This window comes from Haliaeetus leucocephalus, unplaced genomic scaffold (assembly GCF_000737465.1).
Source record: "Haliaeetus leucocephalus isolate CR32 unplaced genomic scaffold, Haliaeetus_leucocephalus-4.0 Scaffold273, whole genome shotgun sequence".
NCBI lineage: Eukaryota > Metazoa > Chordata > Aves > Accipitriformes > Accipitridae > Haliaeetus > Haliaeetus leucocephalus.
The window spans coordinates 5,564,854-5,588,994 of NW_010972709.1; the positions used below are offsets into that span (position 1 = coordinate 5,564,854).

Here is a 24,141-nt window from a genome sequence, read left to right on the forward strand (position 1 = left end):
TAATCCATATATGTATAAAAGCAGCATACACTTGTACAGATTCTGGTAATTACAGAGTTTTGTTTCAAAAAACCACCATGTTTCATACAATACAAACATGGTAATTGTCACTTTATCTCACAATCTACACTGTGATTTCAATTATGCACAACAAAAGGACTGCTCATGAGAACTGAACTGAGAGGGTAAATTGCACTCCTCATAATAATAGTAACAAACCTGTGTTCATTAGCGTTTGTTTGTTTTTAAAAGGTATCTGTTGAATTATTACAAACAACTCTTACAGACTAGTGAAAAAAGAAAAATGTACTGGGTGCAGCACTAATCTTTCATTTGTAAGACTTGTCTTGAGGAAAATCAGTTTCATATTCTTTACAGCCACGTGACTTTATCACAAAACCACAATGCACAATTTTGGCATAATTAGCAGGACCTTCTTAAATACAGCCCAGAAGAAAGCTCTGAGGGAAACAAACACATTTCACATCATTAGGGAAAGTCAGAGCTGAAATGGAGGTACCAGCCTCTGCACAGAACAGCAGAAATCCTACCTATTTTTAGTTCACAATTCCAATAAGAAAACAGCTGGGAGTCTAATGAAATTATCTTGGTGACAAATTTAATGGACTGAACACTAAAGTTACTATTTTTAAATAAAGTTCCTAATTATCTTTCAAAACAAGAAGCAATTAAGCAGCAGCGGAGCTATGGCTTCCCAAGCATCTGCTAAGGCTTGGCTCCAATCAGACTGAAACTGGGAAATGGCTCAACACCTTTCTGATCCTAAAAATTGGTTGAGGGCCAGGCTCAGGGTTTGGTTGGGGTTTTTTGGGTTTTGTGTTGGGTTTTTTTTTTTTTAGTTTAATGAAAGCAGTTCTGCTTTGACCTGTCCGGTCCTGCCTTGCCCTGTTTCTCCCTGCCTGTTCCCCCGTCACCCTCCTTATGAGCAGGGAATGCCTCTGCGCAGCTGCACAATTCACAACCCGCCTGTGCGAGGAAAAGGTGGAGAGGAAAAGAGTAACAGAGCTCCTAATGTCTGAAGAGAGCTGGTGAAAATGATAAATGATAACAAACTGCTTGGGTCTTGGAGTAGTTCAACTCTGTGGAGGAGAGGTGGACAGTGAAGTACTCCAGAGGCGATGGTGAAGGGTCAAGGGTCTCACCCAGCAAAGACCTCTGAAAGAGCACAGAGGAATTCACAACATGGAGCATATTGATATTTGCAAATTTAGTGAACAAGTCACATAAATCACAATAAACTGAGTTATAATCTGACATGTTCTTCTCCAAATAGCTCTTTAAAACTAGACATTTTAATCACTGGTTCCCTTGATAATGCACTGTGACAATAATGAGTATGTTATACTTGCAACCTCACGTAAGACTGTTCCACACTTCATACCTACTATATGCCTTATTTTGGAACAAACTTTTAACAACAGAGGTAGAGAATTACAGTTAGTATTGAAAAATACACTGATAACATACTAATATCTACATTTTAATGTGACATAGCAGGATCCTAGAGTCCGGAATGCCTATTTGGGGAATATATCATCTATGCTGCTAAGACCAAAGATCTAAATCCAACCTCTCACCCCTTCTATGAAACCACTTCATCGTGTCAAGGTTCTTGGCGACATTGTAATACTTCTTGGCATTAGTACCATGAAAGATTGAACAATAATGTCCTTCAATCATCTGATTTCATTTAAAACCTCACACTATCCAAAATCATCCAAGGGTTTTTGCAGATGTGAGCTTTTGTGTTCCTCTTGAAGAAGAGACATATCACAACACCAATTTACAAATGGGGAAACTAAGTTTCAGCCAGGTCTGGCCTTTGATAACAAAATATGTGGATCCTAAAGCAGTTCAGCTCTGTAGAACAGAGGTGAACAGCAAGTCCTTCAGCAGAAATGGTGAAGAGAAGCCATTCAGGCTGAACCAAGAAAAGAACTGAGACTGTACACCCTAACTGCAAAATCTGTTCTTCGTGGCATACATACTGATAGGCAGAGCTAACGAAAAGACCAAAATAAGATCAGTAGACTCGAGCAAGATTGGTTCACTCTTAAGACTCAATTTGATCAAAGAATATCCAGAGAACAGCCACACTCTTTATGAAGCTATGTAACAAGATTGCCTTGCCAGTTACAAAGCTTCAAGATGCCTAACTTTTCCACACTGTCCCTGATTTTATAACGTTACAAATTAGTAATTAAAATCCAACTGAGATGCCTTAATAGCAAAAGTGGCGGACAGCGTGTTCCAGACATGGTCTTCAGCAACTTTGCAAGTATTACCAACATTGGCAATACACGAACAAAAATAGCAAATTAACACAATTTGCAGGGATTTTGCGTGTATATTGCTATTTTCATTTATTTATAAAAATTACTTAGGATTTAGAAGGTTTTTTTGGTTGGGTTTTTTGGGGTTTTTTTAATTGTAGAAACAGAAATCTCTCGGCAAAGATCATACAGCACTACCCGGCCCCTTGAACCAGGCTGGATGTGGCTCCCACCAGCACCACACGCCTCTGGCAGACCCTCCTCCAGGACCCAAGGCTCTTTCCCTCCCCCAGCTGCAACAGCCTTGCTAAAAATAGTCCTCTGCAAGCTTTTACTCCGGCTGCAGTTTACATAAGCCCTTTGGGGGAAGGGGAACCTTGCAGAGTACCCAAGGCACTCCACAGCCTTCACAGAAAATTTACTGGGCAGCCAACACGTTTCAAGTGTAAATTACCATCCAGACACTGAACACCCTCGCTTGCATAACGAATACAGTACAATTTAGCTTTATGGGTGGATATCCTTCTCAGAGACTCAATTAGTGTAGCACAACACACACATAGTTAACACAGAATTGTGTTTAACTGTAACAACTGATTTTAAAAAGTTTCAGCCACAAAATCAACGTATAATATACTACAGAGTAATCAGTTAAAAAATGGTATTTCAAATCACAAAACCTATCAATGACATCCTGCCTACAAAATTATTCTTAATCACATGTAAAATTAGCTAGCAATGACTTTCCGTTTATTTAGGACTCAGTCACATACTATAAAAAGCACTTAAAGAATACTTAAGTTCAGCTTCAGTTTGACAAACTTGTTCACCTAATACAAGCTTAATCTATTTTTTAAATTTTCAGCCCACCCCTTCTGAAGTAAGGATTTTATGACCATGTTCTCTGCATGCAAGCACATGGTCTCAATAAACTTTTGAGCCTGCTGGTAAATTTATACCAAATGTACTGCAGACATCTTTGTCAGGGGTCTCTCAAAATAATAAATTCAGCAATACCTGTAAATGCAGGCAAGCACCCAGACAAAAGAAATTTAAATTTAAGTCCCCAGTGAAGGAAAGGCTTCGGTGTATCATCAAACAGTGGAGTTCACAGAAGAGGAAAAGGAAGGCGAGAACGTGCAAGTCAACAGCATCAAGTGCTCCCTCTCCCTGGAACTGGCAGTGATGTATTTCCAGTGTTTCAGCCCAGGGAACAATTGGGAATCGAACCTGGCACTTTCCCATTGTACCAGCAAATGTACTGGCCTCATTTCATCCTTGTATCACAAATTTTCTGTTGCCTCCTATCTTTCAGAACACTGTTGCTTTTAATTTATTTTTTAAAGCAAATCTTTAATGAGGTTTTACAATATCTTTTTAGGTCTTAGTTTGATAAAAGTATTCTCCTAATTGTCGTCTTCTAATCTTAAAATGTTCCTTTTCTGCAGCAATACAGCATGAGCGATAAGAGCTCTCTTAAAAAAAAAAAAACCAACCACCCATGCTCCAAAAGCTGTTGTGCTTGCTGACGGCAGATATCAGAAACAGCAGATCCCAAGGTCAGGCAAAAAGTTCCAGCAGCTACTCACCCACCAAGGCGAGTAAACTGCAAAATCCTAAAAATACTGGTCACACCTGCTCCACGTTCCCTGCTATCAGAGTGCCTGGAGCAGCACACCATTTCAGCAAGCCATTTCCCGCGGGAGCAGCATTTACTGTGGCTTCCACAGCAGCAGCCAGACCCCCGGGATCCCACCCTCACAAGTGTCCCGCAGCCGGCCCAGCATTGCACCCCGCATCAGCTGTCCCAAAACGCCTACCACCAAATTCACCCAGGGAGCGCCAGCCTGGCTGTTACATAGGTAATGCAAAAATGATGCAATCAACGCCGCACCTTCTCGTTTCCGCAAGCATTTATTTATAGCTTGCCCTGTGTTTTGCGCCTGCAGATCTTTCTCTTGCGGGAGGGATTCCTAGTGAAGGCTGCTCCAGACCGTATGGAAGTCTTTTATTCCTTGTTTCTGTATCATATTGTTTGTTCGAATTGCAGCTCAAAACAAACCTCATTCAGGGCTTTTTGTGTTCGCACAAACAGAGGTTGCAAAAGTGTGGGAGGAAAGGGTGACTGAAAATTAATTCTCAGGAACTAATAAGAGTTTTAACAGTTGCTTTGACTGATTCTCAACACCTGACTGCTATGGTTTTTATACCACTACAGTAATCCAAGACCACTATACCATTAAGTCCGATACTAACAATTAAAGATGTTGTTTGCTCTTTCTTCTAATACATTTATGGGAATTTTGCAGTAAAACTGAGTACATTTTTTAAATTTATGAGTAAAACTTCAATAAATACAGAAGACTAGTACACCCTAGGTGCATGACAACCTTACAGAGTTTATGTAAACACAACTCTTCCCCTTATTTTAACTTCCCATCCTAACTAATTCATTGTAACACAGACTGACAGCTACCTGTCTTCACAAAAAACAGAGGATTTAAGGATTACTGTGTACATAATAATCTACTATTTTACTTGTTCAAATTTACTCAAAGTACGTGTATTTTTTTGAGAACTGAGATTACAGGAGAAGTTTCACCTGCAGCAAATAGAGTTATTTTTAGGGTGAATTTGTTGCATTTTCCCCTACCATAAAAAAGTATATTCTGTGCCTAGTGAAAATAAAAACACAGAAGGAAGGACAATAGCATCTGCAAGATCCATGTACGGCGAAGACAAGCCAAAGAATCTTGAGCTTTCAGCAGTTATGTAGCTCTACCAAATGTCTGACTTTCTGAACGTCTCAAACCTCGTCAAACATTGGGCCTACCTTGCAGTAAATACACCAACTGTGTGTTTATCAGCTTTGTACTAGTAGCTTGATACAGTGTTTACTACAATAGTGAGATCCCCTCGCTCCAGGAATGCGTGGCGTCGCTTAAAGGATGAAAGGCTGCTCAGCAGAACGCCAAGGAATCCGTGCATTCAATGGTGTTTGTGAAACCTGTTGTTAATGAATTAACTCACAGCAGGAGAAACTCCATCTACTTTAAGCGAGTTCCTATAAGGATGAATCCAGGCTATTGAATTCTTCTTAATCTTTACAATCATGAAAGAAAAATAAAATTGTGTAGTAATGCTATGTTAGCAGCTGTATTTAATGATCTTGTGTAACAATGCAACATACTAATTTCTTGAATAAATTATTTTGTGTCAAATTCTGTAACAACACTGATTAATCACTCAAAATGGATTGCACATTGAGTCAGGGCTTTGAATGCATACACAAAATCTTGTTTACTAATATATTAGTTGTTTGAAAAAATATCGGTCGTTTTAATAACATAGAAAATGATTTATGAAGCCTCAAAACTTAACAAATAGTCAACCAAAATAATAAACAAAAATCAACCCTACATATGTCCTTGATTAAAAGTTGGAAATACTACTTTTCAAGGCGGCAACTCTAACTCTTTTGCATAACTAACCCCAGATAAGTTTAGCTTTAGGTATACATGTGTATACAAATCACACAGTGATGTGCAGAACAAGCACCCTGCCAGTGTAGTTCACTAATTCTCATTCCATTACAAACTTGTACCTATCAACAGAGCAAGAGACCAATACAATGTTCACAGCATCTCTTCCAAAAGCCTCGGCAGACAAAAGATGTTTTTTCCACGTATTTCCAGAATATTCTCACACAATTAATTAATGCCACAACATAAACTTTTGAGGATGGGAGAAGGAAGCAGTGGGAAGGAACGGGGAACCTGTTGCCATTAAAATGCAGAAATTGGTACAAGCTGAATTAACAGAAGGTTTTAGCTTATATTCTATCTCCTGCTGTATTGCATTTCAACTCTTCCCCTTCACCCACAAAAAAATTCCACTGCATTTGAATTTCTACTTTTGCGGAGAACAGTGCCACAAAAACACAAAGCAAGAGCATGGATAGGTATCAGAAATATGTTGACTAAGAAGTCCAGATACTACTGAACCAAACAGACTTGAAATCAATTGCAAAAATATGCATCTGATGTTTATTTTAAAAAAAGCTCAAGATTATTTTATTTTCTTTGTTTGAAATAGAAATCTCAGGGCTTATGCAAATTTTGTCATTTATCTGTATCATTTGTTTATTAAAATGTAAAATCATTTGGTGATGTAAGCATAGTATTATTTATCAAATGACATAGTTTGCCATTTTTAACCACTAGTAACAAGGAATCTGTTATTCTCTTTAGTGAATTATTTTCAACTCTGTGTTAATTAACTGTACGGTACGGGCAAACCATCAAGAAACTGGGCTACAAAACAATTTTGTCTGCAGAATTCTGAACTGTAGCCAAATACTCTTAGCACAGAATTATCTTATGAAGCTGTATCATTCTTAGGTTTATCCAGTTGTAGTTACTCATACATTCACATTCTTTGATAACATCCACTTTGGTTTTAAAGCAGACTGTTAAAGTACAATATTAGTTAAGAGATACATCCTGATCAAACTACCAACCAGACTCAACACAGTATTCTTCAGCAGCTAACTAAAATGTCAATATGCTTGTTATTTAGTCCTGACTTCATGACACTGTCTTGATGTGCATTTGCCATTCAAAATGAAACTTATCTGTCAGAGGAAAACAGCAATCTACTGAACAAATCATGTGGCTATCTACTTATTATCACACAGGAAATTTACTATTTTATGGACAAAGTTTATTTAAATAAAATGTTAACATTCATGCCAAAGTTTCAAAAATACTCTTGAGCAAGCGTGTGCTTAACCTGAGCAAATTTTGTGCACATGAATTTGTTACTGAAACAATGAAATAGCTGTTGTATGAGCAAATGCTCCATTTGCACATGAAAGCAAATATAACACATTGAGAAATGAACATCCATTACCACTAAATCAGGCATCCATGAACACTTGCACTAGGGTTTATCCTTAACTCTTGCAGGCATTAGCAAGTGATACACTTAAACTAAAAGGCAAAGTGTGACTATTTGGATGCAGGACTGGTTCAAGAAATTGGGGAAGAAGTTCCAACCCAGCTTTTTCATGCTCTTCAGATCAGGTCAGCCCTGCCTCCAGCTGAGGAAAATCCCTAATATTTACAACTAGACAAGGAAAGGAAGTTGCATCTGCAGCCAAAGGCCAGAAAGGAACTGACACATTAACAGATGTGTGGAACAAAGGAGAAATAAAAGTGGCAAATGAATGAAGGTGATGGGTGCGGGGGGGTTACAAGTGGCAGAGCGAGTGAAAGTGGAGGCAGAAATCAGATTCCTGGAGCAAACAGTTAAACGCTTTCACAATAATTCAGAAGGATGCAGTGGGCATCGCACAGACCTCAAAAGCCTGTGGTATGACTTCTTAGATTATTCACATTTTGGACTTGTAAAGGTCTTTCTGCCATTATGGCTCATCACTTTTAGTATTTTCACATATTGGTGCTCCTAATTCGTAAGACTCAAGAAGCAAGCTATTCCAGGACACCCTTTGTTTTACCTAGCTTCATACTGGGATGTAATTTATTTTGAAGACAGAGAAGTTTATCTGGGGTTGAGTGTAGCTTGAAATTATGAATTTATGATCAGCTGTGACAACAGTGGGAACATGTGTTGGATTCATAATCTATTTATTGGCTAAATTTAGGTAATCTGGTTTTCACAGCACTTGCCAGCAGGCACATCCCTGCTATTGACAGTCGGCAAGAAAGGGCAGACACATGGAGTAGTTAGGTGTAATTCATCCGCTTATATATTTGGACTCATTTTGTCGGTAGTGACTTCACTAAAGTCATGCAAAGACAGGAGTTACTGTGCTTCCCATCTACAGCAACCTATTTCTGCACCCAATACCCCATTGTATTGCAGAGAAAATATAACCTGGGCTGCATTTTTTTTTTTTTAATTGAAATTTAACCTTGTTTAAAACATGATCCTCTGTTCCCTCAGGCTGAAGAAGAGTAGGGAGAAACCCTAATTCAGTTACGTGTAACTGCTCTGGAATAAAGTGAGGTGGGTTTTATAATCAACACTAAGGATTAGAAGTTAGATGATCTAGGTCTATTCCTTGGCTTGCCAAAGAATTCACACAGCAGTAGGCAAGCTCATCAGTTTTAGATCAGTGAAAGGGGACATGAATATTATTCTTCCTCTCGGGAATGTTTAACAATATAATTGTTAATGTCCGTAAGACGCTCACGTATGCCAGGAATATAGGCCAGGGAAATTCCTGTCCTGTTGAATGTGAATATGCAGACATAGCTTGCAGAGCTGGAGAAGACAGAGCAACTACTCTGCCAAAACCACACTGAGTTAAAGAAAGTAAAAAGAAAAAAAAGTAATAAATAATATGAGTAAGAAACTAGACTAACAGTAGTACCACTGATAAATCAGCCACTATTTAAAAAGGTGAGACTTTCAGCAAACGTACTTTACTACATGTTCCATGAAGGGAACTTTGTCATGAAGTGAAATCAACGTGGAAGAAAATCATTAAGTGCTCAGATCGGGGCTCTTAATTGCTCTGTACAAGTCAGCAAATCCAGAAATAAAACACACCATAAATCTTAATAAAAATATAAAGATTTTACAGCCCATAACAAATTAGAAATTAAAAAAACAGCACGTCCACATCTGCTGATCCTTTAGCAGCCCTGCACAGCAGTAGGCTAATAGCTGCACACACACCCCCCCCCTTTTCTTTGATAAGTATTTTAAAAACAAACATCTTAGAAAATACTTCTCATAAAACTCTTCTGGAGCAGCCTGGCACAGTTTCAAGCTATCGGAGTGGCTCTGCTGGTGCTGAAGTTCGAGAAACGTGACTCTGCACCTAGACCAGCCACCTCCCCATGCCTTCTCCTTCCCCGAAATGGCAGGCGGCAGGAGAAAAGCCGGCACGGCCGGCAGCAGGAAATAGCGTGAGAATGGGCTCCCTCATGCTACTTCCAGCCCTTCCTGATATCGGAGGGTGTGAAATGGGTTGCAAAGACTGTCTCTCACATTATTTCCTTTTCCACCCCAGCCAAAACCAGGAAGCGCCGGCTAGGAGATACGCAGAGAAAGCATAGCGTAAAACGAAGCACAAAATCAAATTGGTGGCCAAGGCTAACTATAGCAAAAATTCAAGGATCTGTGGGCACAGCCTAATATTAGCACATCTAGAAAAAGCACTAGGAGGCTCATGTACCCAGGCTTTGCTTTTGATTTGCTACATAGCTAATCCAAAGGCTACTGACATCAAAGCAATTTTCTTCAGGACATCCACAGACTTTGGGTCAGACCTTACAGGACGGTGCTGGCATCCTTCATGCCCTCGTGCCACAAACAGCACATGCGTATGGGAGAGATCCTACTTACTCTGACTACTCTGCTGTGTAGAAGTATTAGCAACAACAGCACTTCAAAGAGAACGTGTTTGTTTATATTTGACAGAAGGCATATATTGGACGAACAGGTCTTGGCACATTTCAGTGGAAATGGCTCCTATAGTCTTAATGTTAAGTAATATATTCTAAATAAAATGCAATCCTGTGCCTTCAGGGAAGAAATATGAAGAATGGTAAATCATTTATTTATCACCATTTGGGGTTTTCTGTATTCTAGACACTTCTGCATTCCTCTGTTTATTATTAGCCAAGAGTGGTATCATATGGCAGCTTCAGTACAAACATTCGTTCTCTTCTGTATACATCCCCACGAGATGCAAAAGCAATGAAATTTGGTCTCCTCATTGATAATGCTCCCTCCTCACAGCTAAAATACATTCCTCTCAGAGGGAAACTGGTGACAGCCTCGCAGACCATGTTGTTCTAAAAGCAGAATTGAAACTAATTACTTAGTAAGTCCAGTTAAGAAAAGGGAAACAGTCTCCTTTCCCTTCTCTGCCTCTCAAGACTGTAAAATATGCCTAGGCAGGAAGTACAGTAAAGCTCATGATGAGCAGAGGCAGCTACCCTTTCAAAACGAACAGGGCTCCTCTGAAGTGACATTTTCATTTAGCCAGTGAGCTGGAGGATAAAGGGTGGGATACCAGAAGGGCTCTCCAGCAGGTGAGGTTACTGGCCAGGCCTCCCAGCTTCACACCTCCAAAGATCACAACCGCATTTAAATGGAAAGCCAGGATGGTACCTGTAGCTTTTGGTAAAGTCATCTTTTCTGAGCCAATGCAACCAGAAACTTGGTGGAGCAACGATAATAGTGCATATTGACGTTAACTTCTTATGGGGAGGCACTGAAAAATTGTCGTGAGACAGCAGGAAGTATTGTAGTGTTTAAAGTTACTGCTCAGAAGCAGCTGAAAAATACCATTTCCAGACACTAAACACCTACATTTGAGTTAGGCAGATACAACACATTAGGTTGAGAATTATATTCGTTCCCACTTTCCTGGGAAAGGACAAGAAGTAAAAAGTGGCTTTCTCCTTGCCCTTTGTTCATCTAGGAGAGCTCCTGACTCATCAGCTAGTCCCCGTCTTTCCTCGGCACAAACTCTGCAAGAGTTTAAACCTCCATCTCCCCAACATCTTTCTTTCAAGATGCTCCAGCATCCTGCAGCCACGCCATGCAGTCCTTAACTCTGAGAAGACCTTTGTTGGATTGCAGCTAAGCTGCCTACACGGAGAACCAGTTTTAATCCACGAAAAGCAGAATTGTAAAAGCAGCAATGTCGAACAGAAGGGAACTAGGTAAGTCCTCATGGCCTTCCTAGTACCTTCACTGCCACCACCACACCATTAACAAAAGATGGAAAGGACTTGTGCCGCTTCCCAGAAGACAGCAGGCAGGATGCCGGGAGCTGCCGCAGCCTGCTGCCTGGAACAGCTGCCACACAAGCAGACCACAAGCCCTGCAATGTGCCCGCTCCCTGAGGACAGGCGATACTAAACTCTTCAAGATCCCTGAAGAAGCTCTGCATACATTTCACATCCAGGTTTGGCAGAAACAGAAACGAATTTCATTTTGATATTAACATTTCTGAAAGCCAAACAAAGCCCTGTAAGATATGCACTCCTCGCTGTTCCCTGCTGAAACACAGACAAAATTGATGTTTAAACATTCGGCAGTCACCTTGCAAAGCTTCCTATATATAACCGTGTCACTTCCAAGAGTGAAAAAACCCTTCTTTTTAAAAAAATGCAGAACGTTAAATGAGCCCATACCAAGACAAACTTTACAGTAAGCAATTCACACTTCAAAAAACAACAGTTTAAAAAAAATTAAAAATTTTACAAACAACTATAAGAAGTTAATTTTTGTGAACAAGAAACATTGTTGAGAATTTTGAAGTTGATCATCAACCAAAGAATCCATTAATTTTAAGAATTTATTCAACTTTCAAGAGCAAGAAGGGATTTTTGGAAGCTGGATTGATCTCGAAAGAGAAAAGTCACTTTTCTGCCTTCCATTTTAAACATGCCTTTCTCGTTTTAAACAGGCCCTTCAAATGGGGAAAGTGTTTAAAACCCAAGACTCTTCTCTGAAAGAACTGACAACTCCAACACAGTTTGCTCAACTTTCTAACTTTTATTAGCCCTAATGACAGTAGCTTGCACATTCAAATTAAAATAGTCTTCACTTGACATCTCAGCTACATTTTATATTTTGCCTTTGCTACATTTTTTTTTGGTGTGCTCACCAGGTTAATTTCAAGGTATCAATCCTGTCAGATTTTACAGGAAGTAATTTTTGTCAGGTCCCTTGCAAATTTCGTATGATAAAAACAAGTTCAGAATTTCAAAGTGACATTAACCTCCAAGCAAACATTTTCCCATTAAAAAACTCTTACTTTGCATATTCTGTTATTAAAAACAATGCCACTGCACGATCAAAAATGCCAGAAAGGACAAGAACTACCAAAACTAACAATTAGAATGCTCCTTCTGCAAGAAAATAATATCATATACTTTACTATCAAACTGAATAAATATTAGAATTATGAAATATTTTTAGAAGGAGACAGCAATGGTATCTTAGAAAAAAAATAAATCTGTAATTTGTCAGCAATGTACAAAGTTTATTTTTGGCTCAACAGCCTATGATGTAGAATTAAGTGTTCCACTAGATGGAGCAGGATGGTAAAACCATCATGAAGGCCATCCCCTTTGCTGACCCATGAAAAAGTTGATGTCCAGCAATGAGGGATTATAAGAATTTTAGCTTTCTTCTGTGCATTCAGGACAGAACAAAATTTGTTCTTCTTCCAAAAAAGGGCAACAGAAAACCCCCTTAGTGCTTAACAATATTTACTTCTTCCTGTCATAGAAGCTGACTATTAACAAACACTAACCAGAAACAAACAGATAACCGAACACTATCAGAAACAAAACTAGTTTTCCCCCATTTCTATCAGCTTTACACTGAGACAAGATTTACTGGATAGTTGACAGAAAATGAAAATCTTGTAGTATTTTTTATTTTGTAGCAACTGAACTTGCAGAAAGATCCATGCCAAATGATCAAACATTAGTCACCTAATGCAAAAGACATCGCTACACATCAAACAAATTCGCACTAGAAACAATGGCAAAACTTCAAAGAGGCTCCTAAAGACCTGGAGCTGTGCAAGTCATAGTAAAATTATCTCCCTGGTCTCTTTTCAGCAAGAGCTAATTGTTGATTTACCTTTAAGTCTACCTAAACAAACAAACAAACAAAAGAACCTTACAAATTTGATTTCATCAAACATTCTTTAAGAGATGCAGTAGTAGACAAACTGTATTTCCATCATCATGTAAAATGAGAAACCTGCATTTGACGTTAACTTCTTATGGGGAGGCACTGAAAAATTGTCCATTAAACCTTATTTCAGCTTCTCCAAAAAAGTAGAAAGAACATAAACTAACAAAGAACAGTTTTAACCATTAATATTCCAAATTTAAGTCCTGCAATTCTTGAGTATACGCAACAAAAATACCAGGAATGGTCACGGTTATCACAAACATCTTGGCATAAAATAATTCTGAACCATACTATACTGCTATATGTGATAAGTAACTGCAAACATGCAGGAGTCTCTCATGACGATACTAATTATCACAGTGGTATAAATAGCAGAAGAGAATGAATCACTCTCAAATATGTGCATGAAGGCACACAAGCAGAAGCCTTGGTGACTGATCACAGGCTGCTGCCCATGATTGTTGCTGCCATCTCTTTGTTTTCAGATAAATAAACTGCACTAAAAACAAAAGCTACAAACATGGGCATGTTTCACACCAACGTACTTTCCAACTTACTAAAACTTGCTGCAGTATCTGAAGCTGTCATTTGGAAAGGAACTGTTCTAAGCAGAAGAAGCAGAAAATTTGGTCTTTGAGACAATACAATTGTCCATCGCATTAAGGTGTCCACCTGTATTAAGACCATTTGAAAGCATCTGCAAGGTTTTCAATATAGATATCGTTGTATAATTGAATGCCAGTTTTTCCTACCTCTCTGAATAGCTGATTACCAAGAATTCACTACGTAGCATACACTCCCCTTTTCCAAGGTAAGGAAAAGTAAGCATCAGGACCATCCAAATCACTGTCATTAACATCCAATAAAAAATTTTGTATATCACAGTCAATATACAGCAGAATAGAAACTATACTTACTACTGTGCACAATCAATCAGCTGATATTCATTAGATCTCTCATAGCAGGCTTTCACACCTTCGTCTTGCCAAAGTGTTTTTGTATGTTCATAAAACTCCTGAAAGAGTAAAAATAGTATTAGCAAAATGAATTTACATACAAAGAGAATCAGCAAATGGTAACATATCGTTACCACTGTAATGAACAGTAAATGGTAACATATTTAACAAAAAACTTTAAATATTTTTTAGATCCTGACTACAAGTTCACTTGGCTTTCTTAGTTGTTTTGACTTTAACGTTTTGTAACACTTAAAAAACTGCTTCTCAATCATTTTGATTGAGCCCAACTATATACTGAAAGAAGGGTTAACTTGTCATTAATGACAATTCTGTTGGCATTGTTAATAATCAGTACTCTTCGGTAACATTTGTTCTTTAACTCACTACTCCACTGCGTGTTATATTTATTTGGCTGTCAAGATTTTTATTTTTTTTTTCCTTCAGTGAAACACTACTTCTCAGTAATTCTTACATAAAGGTAGCAAATGATGATTAGGTTTTTGACTTTCCAAGTTAGTGAGGCTCTTTGGGGACCATATAGACATCTGATTCTTACTTAACTCTGTATCACTTAACTCATTTTAATTTATTGTTTTACAGTGTAAAAGGATATTGAACTACAGAAGAAATACAGTGATACAAAGCTAGATTGTGTTTTGATTGTGTCAACCTAAAAAATTATAAGCCAAGATACAAAAGCAGACAGCCAAAAATGCAATGCTTCAGTTTTGTTGAACCTACAACGCAAGTATAAAACACACACAGAAGCCCATTCTTTTTTGCATATAAAATATGCACTTTGGCTCCAGCAGGGGTGTGTGCAATATGTAATTGTATTTCTGGCTATCAGTCTAAGAACTTTGAATAGACTTAGAAAGAGCAGCAACCTAGTGACTTACATACACACACCACTGTGGGCGTTACTTTTATCAATGACCACGGACTTTTCTTGGCTCTGTCTCAGAACTTTTAAAGTGTTTTGGACTAAATACTTTTATTCTGATTTTAAGTGGCTCAGGTGACTTACTCCATATCAGCTTTTTTGCATCCAGGACAGCACATGACCTTTAAAATAGCTGCTGTATATATTCTATTTCTCCCCTCACCCCTTTTCTTTACAGTAGAAATATTTTAAAGAAAAATGTATTATTTTAAATAGCCATTTTATCGCTTCAAGGTTCCTCCATTAACTTAGTTTTGGAATCGCTCCCTCTATTGGGATATCAGTCTCTCACATTCTTCTACTGTCAGTGTAGTACAAAGAAAGGGGTCACATCCAAATGTGACTTCCAAGGTTTCACTTGAAAATATCTTTTTAAAAATTCACTTTCCTACCAGAACGTTAACTAACACCTGAACTGTTACCAGAACAGTAGATGCTTTAAATGGCATCTTAAAGTAAATTTAGTGATGCAGATTTTCAAACCATCCTCTTTTTGGCAGGTATAAGATGCATATGTGATTGTGTGATCATAGAATTGTGAATACCAATGATGGAAACAGCCCATCAAATGTAAATTTGATCTTGCTTTTATTGCTATTAAATATTCACCAGCTGCACATGCACACAAATGATAGTAAATGCACACTACACAGCTAAAAAACTCTCTAGGGTAAAATTTTATTCTAATTTATTTTAAAGATATTATGAAGTTTATATATAGTGTTAGATGTATCTTTTCAGTTTGTTCCCTGCTTTTATGAACTGTTCATGAACAAAAAGACCAGTTAAATTTCTTTTGTAAACAGGTTAAGAAGATTTTACTTGATTTTTAGTATTTGTAGATTGTACAACCAATTGCTGTTAAAGGAAGTAAAAGACGAATCAAAATCTTAATTCTAGTCCTCAGTTTTCTTTCTCCCAGTGCTGGAATTATGTTCATTGGATGCTTTCATTTTGAAGTTTTCCAATTTTTTGGCAGTTGGGGAACCGTCAATTACCTTCAATCTTCAACTGTATGACAGCATAGTGAGGAAAATATCTTTCCAAAGCAAAAAGGAGTAGGATGAGAAAGTAAAGGAGAGAGGGGGAAGTAACTGGAATCTCACTGTATTTGAACCAAACCCATTTTTGGGGTGACTTTATATGTTTCTTTTTAAAAGTAACAGTAGTCTAATACAGAACATCTTATGATTCACTCAACTCATTACCACAAAGCTGGAAAAGTGAAAAATTGAATCGTCAATTGTACGAGATTTCTTTGCTGAAACAGCAGCTGATTCAAACGCACACACACCATTTAAATTTCCCATCTAATCAAGATAACTTACACCAGACTCCAGATAGTTAATTGAAGATTTGGCAGAGATATGGTTCTAAAATAGACATCTACTTCAAACTGGGGTCAGCATCTGCCAAGCCAATTATCTCCAAACATACCCCAAAATACTTGCTTCATCCTGCATTACAGTAAGTAAACAAATAACTAGGCAAAGATAAGTTTACAGAAAATGCAATAAAACAAAGATTCTTCGTCACCTACAAATGTACATTTAAAGTGAAAAGGAGCAGTGCCTTAAAGAAAAAAAGTCACAGCATAGTAAAAGTCTGCCACAAAAATGAGACACAAAAGTCCTTCCTCACTACTGTTTCTCACTACTACTATGACATTCTGGTAGAGAACTGATATAAAGCAATTGTTTCAAACAACTTATGAACTCCATCATACCTTGTGAAGAAACATTTGGAGTAGTTTCTGCAATTAGACTCTTAAAATGGGATGAAAAGTAAATCCAGTTCCTGACCCTTGCATAAACACACTGATAGTAAAAAGCCTACGATTTAGTTTAAGAGAGTCCTCTCTGTGTTTTAAGGGCAGTTCTTAACTTCTAAGAAAATATGTGGATTGCAATAATGGGATAATAATCAATGTTTGTGCCTTGTTAGGCCTAATTCGCAATAAAATACTTAATACTGCCTTTATGTCTGTCCTGCTAATCTGAACTATAACCAGCAATACTTATGCAATCTTTTCAATATGGTTATTAACTGTCCATGTGTGATGGAAAGAGAATTTTAAGTCCATGTTCTTTGAACTTTTTAATGGCATTTCAAAATCAGAATCTACAACAAGTCATGAATAATAGATTATTATACTAAGATACAGTGCGGTTTTTTGGGGTGGTTTTTTTGTGCTTCTTTTGGTCTTTTTTTTGTTGTTTGTTTTCATTTTGTTTTTAAAACTGAACTACATGACTTGTGATAGCCAAATACAAAGGCCTTTTATTAATAAACAACCTTTTGTCTTTAGGCCACATTAAATATATCTGCACACATTTTGGGACTAATGCTGACCCAGCTTACACAACTGTAAACTAGGAAGGTGTTCGGCAAAGAAAAGTTGGAACCAAGCTTACAGAGTTCCACTCTTGCTTTATTAGAAGCCTACTTCCACTAGTGACGGATTTTGGAATTAAGACATAGTAGCTAGTTGCAAAAAACCAGATTCTCCCTCCTTCCAAATACACCTACACTAACCACAATTCTGAAATAATATTTAAGAAAGAATAACACAAAAAATCCTCAGCATCCCATTTGAGTCATGGAACGTAAGCCTGGGGCTACTCTCACGGAAGGCGAGTAAAACCGCAAGATTTGTTATGTATTTAGGTAAAACAGGGGCTTCAGAGGCTGCTAGAAAAATCAAGTTAGCAACAGGTTTTTTTTTGTCTGGTTGGGGGTTTTTGGGGGGGGGGGGTGTTTTTTTTTTCTTTTTTCTTTTTTTTTCTTTTTTTTTAGTTAAATAGGTCTAATTTGTATGAGATCTTTAAAAACAATGAGTTAGGAAACAAATTATCCAAAAGTAGCAGGCAAATTTCCTGAAAAGAAGTAGCCAGAAAACTAGTCCTTACATGTCTGGTTCTTGCTTCCATAACACTGATTCATTTGCTGGCACATTGTAATATAACAGACTCTACAGCAGCATCAACACAGGTTTCTCTTGCACTATAAAATGGAACTCCTAACAAAACAGCTAAAATAAACAAATACTACTAAATAACAATTTGGTTTGAGAAGACATTCCACAATAAACAGCATTTAAGTGTTAGGTTCCAAACGATCCATAGCGTTTGCAAAGTATGGTCATATTATCCATTCTTGCCCTATGCATACTTAAACTCAAAAAAAATATTCAAGTTATGTCATTTTCCATTTAAAAAAAATGCTGCAGTTACACAATACACACCCAAGATCCTGTTTAAACTATAGCTGAAGCTGTATAAAGCAACAAAAGTCAACATAAGTGATGACAACATGGCATCACCAAGGAAGGTAAGAAGTGAGTTCTTCCTAAGAATTATGTCAAGATTGTACCATTTATTTACCACCAGACCAGACTTTACACTTTCCAAAGTGCTAACATAACCCTAAACAGGGAGAAATCCTTGTGTAGAACACTTAGGGAAAACAATGCCAACATAACACAAATCTGAACAGAACATACAGGGCTTGACTTTGAATTTTTTCAGGCTGGGCAGGGGCATAGTTTGAATGCCAGGCACAATCCCTAACTAACAGGATACACTTCTGTGAAACTATAAAAAACTGAGAAAATCCACTGTCTGGGTAAACCTTCTCTGTCTTACTTACAGCTGAAGTATCAAGAACCATGACTTGCTGATGGTGAGGAAGCCTCATCTCTCATCATACTGTAACACCACGATACTTAAAAAGTCATATTTATGTGAAAGAAATGTATTTCAGGATTAATGTTTTATTTATTAGACAACACTTTCTCCACCTGCTGAAAGTTTCCCAGTACAATGAGTCAACAAGCAACATTTGTGCATCACTTGTGTTCACTTATAGGAACCTTCGCAGACTTTTAGAGAAAAAAACCCATCAGTGGAAATCATACTGTAAAAGGGATGCTTGGAAAACAGTACTTTGTTCCAGAAAGATCTTACTGACACAATTCTGGATTAGAAAAGGGGCAATGCAGATTCTAATCAAGTTTAAAAACTACTTGTATTAGAAAATTTCAGTAAATTGAATAAATGGCAGCAGGTAAACAGTGGTTTTATTAAAAGTCAAACCAGAGAAAGTGTTAAAGAACTTGGAGGTTGAGCATTTTGGTTGTTAAAAAAAATAATCCTCAAGAGACAAACTCCAGGCCTGGGAAAAAATAAAGGAACCAAGATCAGCTTTTGAGAGGCATTCTAAAAGGATAAAATACTAGCAGAAAATGAAAGAGAAAAACTGGACATACTGTCTACAAGGTTTTGTTCCCTCCAGATATATAAATACTCAAGAGACTTTTAAAAAAATGTTTATGAAGCAATTTTTTACAGGCATTAGGATGTTGGCAGGGAAAAACATTGGCACAGTTCTTGCCACTGTGACACGATGTTCACAGGAACCTTAGCGTGGACATGCAACATTACCTTTTCTTTGTAAAATATAATATAGGGTGGATCTATCATTATAACAGCTTATTTACTAATTCCAGCAAAAGTCAATGCCATTGAAAAAAAACCTTACCTACTAAAAGGTGTGTACAACCATTACACAATGTTGTGGTTAAAACTGGGATTCAATTCCTGGGCAAAGTTCACTGTCCCATGGAGTTACACATTTCATAATAAGAGTTTTAAATAGGTCGTCCACTTACAAGCCTAATGATTAAAGGTCAAACCAAACCAGCTTCTAACTGTAAAATCGTATCTTGGAGGACATTTGCTTCCCAACGTGTTCAGCTTTTAAAAATAACATTGACCATTGGTTTCAAACCCCTTTACAAACCTAGTCTGCAAGGTGGGGGCACATGAACTTTACTTGCATGACAGTCAGGCAGTTCTGCTGCATTCCACTAACGAACCGCATTAGAACAAGACAAGGTCACAGGACGGCAGGGCAGCACAGTGCATTCCAAGACAAACTGCACAAGTTGATTTTCTCCTTCCAGGATAAGTAAATGCACGACAAATTGATTTATTTTTCATTGCTCATATCTGAAATCAAATTATTACTATTGACTGTAAGGCCACTCAGAGAAGGAAACTGATGGCATCTTGTCATTCCCCCTGTGTTTGGGCAGGGATACTAGAATGTGTTAAATTTGTCAAATCAGACAGTTTAATAAGCCACTTACTTGAATAGGGAAACATCTGCATTCCTAATGGTGTGAACAAGTGTTAATTATTGCTTGCTATTTTAGGGAAAATATGCCGATGATATCACAAAGGAAACACATACCTACAAATAGTTGAAGATATTCTCCAGTTACTGGCGTGTGTCCAGAGCTGAATACAAGACTCTTTGGGAGTGGCCAGAGTACTCAGCACTTCCCATAACTGAGTCAGAAATATTTTCAGCAAGGATTCAGTCTCATTATCAACAGTTTTTCATGCTTAGAAATTAAGAATGATGCTGAAAATTTTTGGTTTTCTGCTTACAGTATCTTCACATTTCTAGTAGCACAAATTAAACTGGATGTGGCTGCAAGGAATGGACAGTGGGAAAGGAATTTTATTTAAGTAACTCCTGTGAAGTTTGAACTTTCATTTTTCCCCTTTGTTAAGAGTTTCAAAACACCACAGTATTTGAGAAATGTGCCAACACACAATTCCATACCCATAATCTACAAAGTGCCTTTGGTTAAAAGGCCTCACTAGCATAATATCGCACTATTTCTCTTTTATTTCTACTTTCACAAGAAGTTTAATTGTCACAGAAACTTAATCTGTTGATACTAGAACACTGCTTAGATTTAATCCTTTCACACAACTCCTATTTAAAGCACTTCACGCTCATTAGGGAGGAATAACTCACTTTTGGTTAAGAGCACTAAGATGGAAGTTGGCAGATGTGGACCCTACTCACCATTTTGTCAAGATTCCTTTGCAATTTTAAACCGAGTAATCAATGTTCCTCTGCTTCTTCAGAGTGTACTCACACACGGAAAGGCAATTCATTAATGGATTAATCTTACTGATAGCATAAAAGGCTCACAAAGAAGTCTCCTATACCATTCCAGCTCTCTCTTGGGGCAGTAGAGAGCAGCAATAGAGGCATTTCAACCATTAGCTATTTTTGTAGACCTCTGGCTAAGAAAGAAGGTTTAATAAAACTCTGAGAAATTTCCTTTGAGCCTTAAATTAGGGTTTGGAAAATGTCTTTCATACTACGTCATTTAGTTGCTTTTTGTGTAATGAATATATAATAAATTTAAAACAAACAGTCAAATAAAATGACCGTATTACCTTACGCAGTGCTAAGAACAAGCGCCATTTCAAATAATGGGTTGAACCCTGGACCATACAGCAACTTTGCTGCCCCCTTTCAGATTGGAAACAAAAAGCCTATTTTTGCTAGAAACTTCCACCAACAGAAAAGGGTAAGAGATAAAATAGTTACTCCTCATTTTAAATTCAGACAAATCCCAAGGACAGATCACTAATAATCTTACAATCTTTCTGAAGAAGTAGAATCTATATTCATAAAAGTATTCATAGACTTATGATACAGTCTACATGGAGAAATCAAGCTCACATACACTTACAATAGATTAATTAAAAGTTCTGTTTATCTGCTGGGATTTTTTTTTTTTTAATGAATAAAAAGTTACCCAGTTTCCTGGGACCTTAAGAAATCTTAAATTTTACTGGAACACTGAAGAAATGTCATGTACCCTCCAAAGGCAAGCTGAAAACCCTGAAAACCTGCTGCTTCTCTGAAGAGCAGGACTCTACCAGAAGAGATGCTTGCATTTAGGAAACACGATACCCTTAACAGCTCCAGTCTGCTCTGGGCATTCATGTCTGTGGCAGGATCAAAACTTGGAGTCATGCAAGCAGCAAATACACAAGTAAATACCTGTTCATCCACACACCTTCATTCGCACACAAGCTCTCACCAGCTTCCATTCAAGTTTGGCAAGGGAAAAGGTCTGTGCTTGTGGATCTCTCTCAAGATTTGGGACCTGACATGTTTGGGTTTTTTTTTAATTCTGCCATAAATTCGTGAACTAATAACACACTCCCTGTTGCTCTGTTCCATGTAAAAGTCTCCCAGTTGGGAAGTCACAGATGGCTGCATGTAAAAAGGTAACTTTGTACAACTTAGCCATACTACAATATATCGTATTTGGTACTGGAATAATGAAAAACAACTTTAAATGTACCACTGAGGGACATGTGTAAAAAAAGGAAAGAGTATTCCACAGAATCAAGATGTAAAATAGATCACGGTATTTTTCACTTTTTTCTTTTTAGCTACTTCCATGCTTATCCAAGTTCATCCTTTACTCACCTGATATGATGTAAATTAAATTAAAATACCAAAGTCATGATTTTTTTAGAAGCATGTTTACCATCACATTTCCAAGTCTTTGTACGTTGCAGAATTTTTACGCCCAAAAGCACTTTTTGTTGTATGCCCAAAAAGCATGTCCACGGGGCAATTTGCACATTGACATGTTACTTAAGTCTTCACATAGCCTCTCACAGAAACTCTTCTCAAGCCATTGCAATACTAGGCAGGCTCATAGGTAAAATTTTATTTCATCTATGCGTACACCAATATGTGGTGATAGTCTCTTACTGTGAGTAAAACCAGAAAATGCTTAAGAATGTCTATATTAAATTTATGCCTATTTCCTGTTTAATTCAGCTGACAGCTCTTCTATTTCAACATAAATTGAATTAATCTGTTCTTGTTCTTTAAGACTGCTCTGAGGAAAACAAAGAAGATGTATCAAGAGGAATTAAGTCACAATTTCTTCAAATGATTTCTAAATGTGAACTTATGACCCTATAAATATGGTATGGTGGGAATTTACTGGATAAAAATACAAGTGCAGAATAAAGCATTAGCCTTTACTTCAAATGCCAATAAATAATAAAGCAAAATATAGGATGGGGGTTTTGTACTATAAAAACGACTGCACTACAGAAAAGATGTGCAGGTAATGTCCATTGTCTGAAGTCCTGGATTGTAGCTACTCCAATTTAAGGAAATAACCTTATGGGATTTCAACAAAAATATGTGAACTCTTCGGTGAAAGCACTGCAGAATTCAAAGGGCATATTCCTTTAATTTTCTAGCCAAAAATATTTTCCCTTCATGCCCAGAATATGTTTTATTTTATTGCACATAACAAACTGAAGCATAAGAAGTAATAGCATCCCCATTTTCACTGCAGTTAGAAATTGTGGTTACTGGCAATAAAATCTGGATTACCAGAAGGTAGAACAATTGTTGTTCCTGCAGATGCTGCCACATTTAAAAATCGAATTAGCTGTAGCAAGGAGGACTACAGCAAACAAATCAGGAGACTAATCACTATATAGAAAAGCAATGCTAATTAGTAAAGCTGCTTAACTCTTACATTTCATCTCATTTCTGTTCCCAAAACTCAGAAGGGAGACTGGCTTTTTTTTTTTCTTCTTTTTTTAAATACACATGTACTCATTATTTAGGCTATATGTAAAGTCGAGGTACTGTAATATTACTGTTCTTCTGAAAGACCGGCCTAAATATGTATGTAATTTTACTGAATACGGGCTTAACAATTAATGAAATTCCTCCTACAGAGATGCTGATACTTGATAGCTTTCGACTTTCTTCAGAAAAACAGATTCTCAAGCTTCTTCCTAAAAATTAAAACTCGGGATGAAGAGAAACTCTAAAACAAGGTGAAAACTAGGGGACTTAACCTATATTTGAGGAAAACAAGGACAAAGACAAATGAACAAAAATACACAACCTTCATTACTAGACAGCAAGATAAACCAAAGTTTATATTAAAGTAAAAACACGAACCACTGACTTAAATTATCAAAATCAAACCTACTATGCATAATATTTAAATTGTTATTTCTCAAAGCTTAATGCTCATTAGTTGGTATCCATTAAAAATGTTGAATTCCTGATACATACAAGTCTGTGTGTGTGTTACTTTTGCTAAACAGATGAATATTGTATAAATGGATGGAAGCAATTTTCTAAGTTAATACGTTTTAAAATTATTTTTACTTACTTTATTTCATCACCAGCCAGCCAGTGCCACTTTCTTATTTGCTACACTTTCTTTCTGTCCATGATCTTTGTTTTAGATGGATACCAAAGTTCCATTTAAATTAAGAAAAACAGCATTATTAACTTTATTTAATAAGTAATTCTAGCTGGATGCATGAAGTATAGCAAAATTAAAGGCTTATCAAAATATATTTTTAAAAAAGCTTTTTTT

At 37.2% G+C, this 24,141-nt stretch overlaps 1 protein-coding gene across 1 annotated transcript in view; it reads right to left on the reverse strand.

The window, feature by feature from the left end:
- The window catches only part of GNAS (GNAS complex locus), a 115,921-nt gene that overhangs the window by 26,282 nt on the left and 65,498 nt on the right, over window positions 1-24,141 (reverse strand). Inside the window, exon 6 of the mRNA XM_010569575.1 lies at window positions 13,910-14,007. Within this exon, the coding sequence (XP_010567877.1) occupies window positions 13,910-14,007 (98 nt within the window). The remainder of the gene's footprint in view (window positions 1-13,909; window positions 14,008-24,141) is intronic.